Source organism: Hibiscus syriacus, unplaced genomic scaffold (assembly GCF_006381635.1).
Source record: "Hibiscus syriacus cultivar Baekdansim isolate YM2019G1 unplaced genomic scaffold, ASM638163v2 tig00110059_pilon, whole genome shotgun sequence".
NCBI lineage: Eukaryota > Viridiplantae > Streptophyta > Magnoliopsida > Malvales > Malvaceae > Hibiscus > Hibiscus syriacus.
In genome coordinates, this window is record NW_024062582.1 from 1,011,410 (window position 1) to 1,020,865 (window position 9,456).

At 29.4% G+C, this 9,456-nt stretch overlaps 1 protein-coding gene across 1 annotated transcript; it reads right to left on the reverse strand.

Annotated features, from left to right (window-relative positions):
- Window positions 1–299: 299 nt before the first annotated feature.
- On the reverse strand, window positions 300–944 carry LOC120214376 (oleosin 16.4 kDa-like). The gene has a single exon (XM_039212285.1). The coding sequence runs from the start codon at window positions 898–900 to the stop codon at window positions 352–354; it is 549 nt and encodes a 182-aa protein (XP_039068216.1). The 5' UTR covers window positions 901–944; the 3' UTR covers window positions 300–351.
- Between the last annotated feature and the right edge of the window lie 8,512 nt (window positions 945–9,456).

Genomic DNA, 9,456 nt, shown 5'->3' on the forward strand with positions numbered 1-9,456 from the left:
AAGTCCCAAACAAGTCGAACATGTTTATTTTTAATCACTAATTTTAAAAGGCCGACTTAATAAAATCATCTTTAGAAAAGAAATCCAAATTTTCTTCAAGTGTGTGCAAACCAAGCAATACAATACACGAACTAAATCATCTAAACTATAGTTATTATTTTTTAATAAATAAAAGAGGCAACAACCAATATTTTTTAAAACATCATTTTGAACCATCGATATTTTATATTTATGATGGATTTATTTGAAGGTTACATAGCAACAAATACGACATTATAGAACATATATTATTACCCATTGTCTCGGTCTCACACACCTACTGCAAGGCTTGGAAATGAAAAACAGCACTCATCAAGTCCTAACACCCTGACCCTGTTCATGACTCTTGTTCTCCATTTTCTGCCCGGCTTCCTTCGTCTTCTGCCCAGCTTCCTTTGTCTTCTGCCCTGCATACCCCACCATTTCATGCATGCCCCTCTTCGCCCGCTCCGTGTCGCGCTCATCGGAGCTATACACCCGTCTCAAGCGGTTGAACACGTACGACAGCGACGACAGCCCCGTCACCCCAAACGCACCCGACGACATGAAACCGACCACCACAATTGTAACGGCAATGGCGGCAGGGACCAGGACCGGGCTGAATATGACGAACAGAGGTGTCGCCACGGTTAGGCCGATGACGGTTCCGGTTAGAGTTAAACCGGCTAACGCGAGGAGACTTCCGCCGATAGGGAGGAGGGCGAGGACGGCTAGAACTTGGGATGTTGAGGGTCCGCCGGATTGATAGTTTTTGCCAGTCCAGGTCCCGGCTTCGCTCTTCCCCGTACCGCCACGAACAACGTGGTCGTACTGGTGCTGTGGGTGAACTTGGGCGTGGAGAGAGCGGTCACGGTCTGCCATTGATGAAAACTGGTTAAGAGTTGTTCAAGTGGCAAATGAAAGAAGAAACAATGTGTGTCTGATTGAAGGATGGGATCGATGTGGGATCTTATAAAGGTGGGGAGCTTTCCAATGTGGAGACACGTAGGGGGGTGACTTGGAGACCTCAGGCTCTGCATGATAAACAGTTTTCACTATGATTCCCCCCAAAATATACAAGTGGAAAACACGTGGGTTAAATACATTTTAGCCATTAAACAACATATTTGTTTCTATTCAATCCTTCAACTTTTTTTATCAAAACCCGTTAGTCCTAAACTTCTATATTTTTTTGAGAAAATATTTTATGGACCTTTTTTATTATATTATTTTTTATTACTATCAAATTATAAATATCGTGGTAGAAAAGATTTATATAACATTTTTCATAAATTTAAATAAATTTTGGTCTTATTAATGAGACTGCATTTTGAATATATGCCATGTGGTATATGATTACAGTATAATATCATTAAAAATTTTAGAAATATTAAATTTAGATATTAGTAAACTAAAGTTTCAGAAAATAAACTAAAATCATTCTTAAATTTAAGGATTAAAAATTAATTTATCCTAAAAGTCATTCTTCCCTCGAAAAGCTCACCGCTTCTGCTTTCCCACGTTATGGTTTAATATAGGCTTAATATAAGAATGGAGGGTTTAATGTTTTCCTATTAGAATTTTAAGTGTTTATATAGTAATAATCATTAAATTCGATAGTTATATAATATATATTATTTTTATAATTTTTTAAATATTTTATTTTTAAAAAATAAAAATATAACTATATATTTAAAATAAATCTTAAATTTATCTAAAATCACGAAATAAATCTCAAAATCCTAAAATTTTTAACTCCAAAGTTATAATATCAACCATGTCGGTCACCACTAATATTGGTTGCCGTCAACGTTGTCCACCGGTCGAAATTCTGATAGAAAACAACCGCCTGAAGATCCACCGGCTGAAACCCAACCAACGCCGCTGCAGCAGTATACGTCTAGCCAATTCGCTCGATGAATTTTTCAAACCTATGCGCCACCCGTTTACCGGAAAGGAGCAAATCACCGTTGGAAAACAAATCATTACCTTCAAATTTGAAATTTCAGCATTAATTTCACACTTTAGCTACATCAGAATCTTATTGAAGTGAAAGACACGACCAACTATGGGTATTTGGGATTAGGGTTAGGGTATTAGTTTTAGAGATTTAAGTTTTAAAATTTACGAGTTTAAGAGATTTCGGATGACGGTAGGAGGGATGATTGACGTTAAAACCTCGAAGATAGATAGAAGACCGTTCAACTAAGACGAAAACGGCTGGTGATAACGGATGCCGATTGATAATGGGACTGAAATGAAAGATTTTAAGGTTTTAAGTTTTTTCTTTGATAATTTCAGAAAGATAGATTTTTTTTTAAAAAAATTAATAATATTCTTATTTTTTTAAAATATATATTTTTAAAAGGGTAAATTACGCGTTTAGTACCTAAAGTTTAACCTTTGATACATTTTAGTGCTTGAACTTTCAATTTTTACAAAACCATACAAAACGTTTAGTTTTTGCTTTATTTTAGTACCCACCGTTAAAAACTTAACGGCGGAGCTGATGTGGCATATTGTGGAAGTTTTTAATATTTTTTAATCTTCCACATCAATAATCAAATTTTATTTTTAATTATTTTAATTCGACCAATAAGATGGTGACACAATTGAAATAAAATCGACACAACAAACCCTCCTGATTCAAGGGTGAAGGCTTGGCCACTGGGCTAAGCAATGTTGTTGATATACTTTCACCACAAAATATATTTAACTTATACATCATTACCACCACAAAACAAGATATTTTTAATTAATACTATGACTCGAACTTAAGGCTTCTTCCTTAAAAATAATTAGTGTTCAACCATTAAGCTAGTACATGAAATTGGACATATATCATAAATTTTATATTTAATTTAATTAAAGGCTAAAATATTTAAAAATATAAAACATTTTTCATTATAAACCAAATTAATTAATTAATTAAAAATATTTATTTTAACTTTGTTTCGGAATAAAAAAATATTATTTTTATCATAAATAATTTAAAATTTATGTTTATTTAATTAATATTAAATTAATAAAGGATTTATGAAGTTAAAAAATAATTTTTATTTTAATGATTTAATATTGTTTATACTAAATATTTTATATAGTTTATACTGAAAAATGTTTTGTATTTTTAAATAATTTAATATTTAATTAAACAACTATATAAAATAATATAAAATTTATGATTTATGACCAATTTCATATACTAGCTTAATGGTTGAACACTAATTTTTATTGAGGATAAGTCTTAAGTTTGAGTCCTAATTTTAATTAAAATGTCTTATTTTAGGGTGATAATGGAGTATAAGTTAAATATATTTTGTGGTGAAAACGTACCAACAACGGGGAAGATATACCGTACGACAGTCTTAATATATGGTTAATGAAAGACGTTATTGGTTTTGTTATTATTTTTTTAACATAACAGGTAAAAAATTATCTAAAACATTATTATTTCTGTCGGTTTTGTTATTATTGGGTGCTTTACCGAGCTTGGTAATATATCTGGTAAAGCGCTACCTAAAACATTATTTTTTTTTCTACAAGATATATTACCAAACCCAGTAAAGCGTCCAATAATAACAAAATCGGTAAAAATAATAATATTTCCATTAATATTTTACCGATTTGTTAAAAATTAATAACAAAACCGATAACGCTTTTTTTTTACCATATATTAAACTATCTCACGTGATCATTTCCCACCAACAACGTTGTTTAGCCCAGTGGCCAAGCCTCACCCTTGAATTAGGAGAACCCACGCCAAGCAATTGTTGTGTTGATTTTATTTCAATTGTGTGGTGACATGTGTCACCACTCTATTGATCGAATCAAAATAATTAAAAATAATATTTGGTTGTTGATATGAAAGAATAAAAAATATTAAAAAAATAACCAACATGTCACATCAGCTCTGTCGTTAAAATTTTAACGGTAGAGTATTAAAATGAAACAAAAATTAAACGTTAAGTATGATTTTGTAAAATTTGAAAATTCAGATACTAAAACGTACCAAAAGTAAAATTTTAAGTACTAAACGTGTAATTTACCTTCTGAAAATAGTTTTTTTTTTAATCGACGGCCAACATAAATACAGCCATTATCATTCTTCCGTCTTCCACCTCATGACAGTCTTGCTGAGCTTTTTGCAGAAGTAAATGCATTGTTCATAAAAAGACAATCTTCCACCATTTTCTCTATTCGGTGTTTGCTTGCAAAGAAATAAATATTTACCAACCCATCAGGTAGGTTCAATTAAGAGGAGTATTATTTTTTTTCTTAAAAAATCTTAAATTTAAATAGATACGTATAAAGTTGTATATATATTACTAATGATTAAAAAATATTTATAAACATTTATTAATTTATAATCACCTTAAATTATTTAAAAATAATAATAATAATAATAATCATTTATTAAAAGAGGATTAACTGAAATTAAAAGCAACTAAAATGCATGAATCAGACAATCTCAATAATTAAATCCTTTGAGATTCCAAGTTCAAACATTGTGTCTGCATGAATATGAATATTAGTTGTCAAATGGTTGAAAGTTATCATTAAACATATAATTATATTGTATCACCCTGGATTTATATTAAAAAAATGGAAATAGAATCTAAATGATATTAGAATATTTAAGGTCAATTTTTTGGATAAATTTCTTGAATTACCCCAAAGATTAACACCACACCACATCACACAACACATCCCTACAACAATAAAAAAAAAATCAACTAAGAAATACCCCACCTAGAACAAAGCCAAACATTAACAGCGTCAACTCTTTTAATGCTCCCCCCTTTGAGTCTAACTTGGATTAGTTCTTTAATATCATTCATCACCACTTCAACCGATCGAACCCTTCCATTAAACATCTTCGGTTCTTGTCTTCCCACGTGTGATAGATATGACATCCCCAAACAAACTTGAAAATCGTAACAAGAAGAGATCTCCCCTTTAAATGCCCATGAGACCAAGCAAGCTCATTCTTCCAATTCCAAATATTACGAGGAAGGCCACATAAATCCAGAATGCACCCTATAGCTGCTTAGCAAATGCACAGTAAAAAACAAGTGATCCCTTGCCTCAATCTCATTATATTTTGGAATATGCCCCCAAACCAAACGAGTTTATGCCAAGGGACCCTAGGCGGCTGTTCTACTCGAAACTCGTTCCAAATACAACAGACCTTAAAATTACCAGCACCATTGACACCAAACATCTGGAAGGCCACCGACCTTGGTTTCAACATCTTCTTAAAGGACCAGCGTACTCCAACCTGCCAGAAGGTCTCACCCTTCAGAACAAAAGCTCTGATCCATGCCACCCATAAAGAGTCCTCATCAGCCGGTATATTTCGTATCAGCTGCAATATACAAGTCCTATTCCAACCACCAATATCCTTCACAACTAGTCCTCCCTCATATTTTAAAAAACAGATTTGACTCCAGCTAACTCTGACTCCCTTGCAACAATATCAGCTGCCTTCCAGAAAAACAAAGAGCACAACTGCTAAATCCTCCCTATTATAGCTTGAGGTAGAATTAATTGTCAAATAACACAGCCTGGTAAAGTTGCAATCTTCTAGCAAAACTAAGGTGTCTATTAGCCCATAAATTCGACTTACCATGAATCTTAGCAATGAGCCCAATGCAGTCCTTCTCCGTGAGCTTCCTAGTGACCAAAGTACACCAAGATGCCTCACAAGTAAACTACCCAACTGGAAATCAGTAGTAGCCTTGATCACAACACGTTGACCCTTAGTGACTCCAGCTAAAAAAACCTCGCACTTGGCAGCATTTAAACGCAACCAAGACAGAGAATAAAATTGCTCCAAAACACACTGCACTCCAACAATAAAGTTAACATTCCCCTTGTAGAAGATAAGCAAATCATCTACAAACACAAAGGTGCGTAAGGTCAATCTTCTTGCATAGCTAAAGATCCCCTTTGCAGTAGCTACATCAAGCGTACAGGACAAGGCATTCATAACTGGCACAAAGATATAAGGGGAGAGTGGATCCCCTGTCTAATGCCACGTTCTCCCTTAAAAACCCCCACCAGACTTCCATTAAAAACATGCCCCAAGACAGCGAGTCAAAAGCCTTTTGGAGGCCGATCTTCAAAGCACATCTAGGAGAGATATTCTTCCTAGCATACCCCTTCACAATATCCTGAGAAAGCAACGTATTATCCACTATGCTACGCTCCTTCACAAATGGCGTTTGATTAAGAGAGATCATCCCAGTAGAAACAGAAGATAATCGATTCACCAAGACTTTGGTTATAGTCTTATAAACTACCAAACAACACGATATGGGCCTAAAGTCCTTAACAATTTTTTAAATGAAAAATATTAAAGAAAATATATTTGGTTTTAGATAAGGGTAAGCATTTGATCAAGTCGAGTAAAATACTTTTGAGTTATTCAAGTTAACGAGTCTTATTTTTTAACTCAAAATTGATTTAATTTTTTTTTTGAGTTAAGTCAAGTTATTCGATTTTATGTTTAAATTTAACTATAGATATCTATAATATTATGATATTATTTAATTCTAATTTAAATTGTTTTCTATATCAATATACAACACATATATATTTATTCATAGTTTTTCGTATTTGATATACATATGTCACATAGAGTTGAAGAACTTGACTCAAACTTAAAACCAATTCATTAATTATTAAAAATTTTGAGTTATTGGAGTTACTATTCCAGTTATTCAAGTTCTATTTTATAACTCAACTCAAATTTAATTTTTTTTTTCAAGCCGAGTCGAGTTTATGAAATTACAACTTGAAGCTAGTTCGAGTGATTTTTTTAGTTGAATCGAATCGAAAAGATCGATTTTTTAGTCGAATTGAGTTTTGCTCATTCTAATAAATAGGTTTTAAAATGATTTTTTTAATATAAAAATAAATTATCAGTATTTTCTTTAAAATTAATTTTAAAATGTTAGAAAATACTGATTAATAATATAGTTTACCTAAAATATTTTTAAAGGTCAAATTAGTTGTTTAGTGACAAAAAGTCAATTTTAAAAGTTTAAAGGTAAAATTACTTTTTTTTATATATATATAATTTGATGACTAGAACAAGATAACACCTAAAGTTCAAAGATTAATAATATAGTTTACCGAAAATATTTTTAAAGTATCAATTGAATTTTAATTTGGTTGAAATATACTGTAGGTAATGAGAAACGAAGGCTTTCAATTGAATTGTCAACTCCGATTTAGAATTTACCGTATTATAAATAATTAAAGTATTGTATAGAATTATTTTTGGAATTTTTTCTTTTAAATAAAAAGAAAAAATAGTAAAATTTGGAAATAATTTAAGCGTATTTCTTTTTAAAAAAGGGGTAAACTACACGGGAGACCACTAAACTATGATTTGACCACCGAAGTTTCAATTGAATCAATCAGACCACCCAACTATTTAAATGTTTCAATCAAGCCACCGGCCATTAATTTTAAACACAGGTGGTGACGTGGCCATTAAAAAATTTTGGTATAATTCACAATTGATCTCTATAACTTATATATTCTTTCAATTTGATCATAATTTTAATAAATTAAATACATTAACCATCGAATCAAGAGGTGCCATGTGTCATTGGTGACACTTATCATGACATGTATCTTTATTCGATTGGATGACACGTGTCACTCTCTTATTGAAAAAAAAATAAATCCGCACAAAAAGTGGGTTAGAGGAATTGAACCTAGGTTACTTGGATGATGTATTAGAAATCAAACCATAGAGCTAAGGTCACTATTTAATATGTTTTGGACAACAAATAATATATATATATTGTACCTTAATATATAAATGCTTTACTCAAAATTAAAGAATATTTTATATATCTTAAATTTTAAAATTATATTTTGTTTTTGTTTTAACTTATTAAATATATTTTATTTTTTTCTTAACTTATTAAATATATTTATTTTTATTTTAATGTAAAAATATATATTTTTCTTTATCATCACTTAAAAATATATTTTGTAAAATATTTTAACTTAAAATATATTTAAATATTTTATTCTTATCTACACTTAAAAATATATTTTATTTTTATTTTTATTTTAAAATAAAAATATATTTTATCATTATCTAAATTTTTAAAAATATATTAAAATATCTTAACCTCAAAATGTATTTTAATTTAAAAAATAAAAGATAATTTAATTCAAGAAATTTTAAAAGTTAAGATAATAATAAAATATTTATTTTTATATTAAATTAATAATAAAATATTTAAATATATTTTAAGTTAAGGTATTTTTTCATATAAATTTTAATTGATGATAAAGATAAAATATATAATTTAAGTTAAAATATTTTAAAATATATATATTTAAGTGATGATAAAGATAAAATATATATATTTTTATATTAAAATAAAACTAAATATATTTAATAAGTTAAGAAAAATATATTTAATAAGTTAAAAAAATTTAATTTTAAAATTTAAGATATATAAAATATTCTTTAATTTTGAGTAAAACATTTATATATTAAGGTACAATATATATATATATATATATATATATATATATATATATTATTTGCTATCCTAAGTATATTAAATAGTTGACTTATCTCAATGGTTTGATTTTTAATGTTACAACCAAACAACCTCGGTTCAATTTCCCTCCCCCACCTTTTTGTGCGGATTTATTTTCTTTCAACCAGAGACGTGTCACCCTCTGATTGGTGAAAAATAAATATATTAAATTAAAAATAAATTAAAATAAATTTAGTCATTCAATTGAATAAAGACACGTGTCATGACATATGTCACCAATGACACGTGACACCTCCTGATTCGATGGTTAACATTATTTTAATTTATTAAAATCAGGATCAAATTAAAAGAATATATAAATTATAGTGATCAATTGTGAATTATACCAAAATGTTTTAACGGCCATGTCACCACTTCTGTTAAAAATTAACAGCTGATGCTTTGATTGAAATATTTAAAAAGTTGGGTGGTCTGATTAATTCAATTGAAACGTCAGTGGTCAAATTGATTTTTGACTATAATTTATTGGTCTCCCGTGTAGTTTAACCTTAAAAAGGTATGTGTTTGAGAATTATTATAATATGGAAGCCATGTCTTTCGTGACGAATGCTAATTATTTATTATATTTATAAAACTTGTCATTTTCATATGATTAGTTCCATTCATACTGTAGCAAATAATTTCTATCTTAGAATAATTTTTAATATATTTATTTTTTTTAAAAAATTATGTGTGGATTATTTAGAACAAAATAGTAGGAAATGATTTGTATTCCTAAATATTTTTTTAATATATGTATTTAAAAAAATAAAGTATGCCTCTGATGAAAAATACTTGGATGATTTATTAAACGGGGTTGATTCAAGTGATAAATAATTTGATATCGTTTAAGTAATGTCTCAAG

Excerpts from the sequence above, each read along its gene's own strand:
- LOC120214376 (XM_039212285.1), bottom strand. The coding sequence starts at position 900 with ATGGCAGACCGTGACCGCTCTCTCCACGCCCAAGTTCACCCACAGCAC.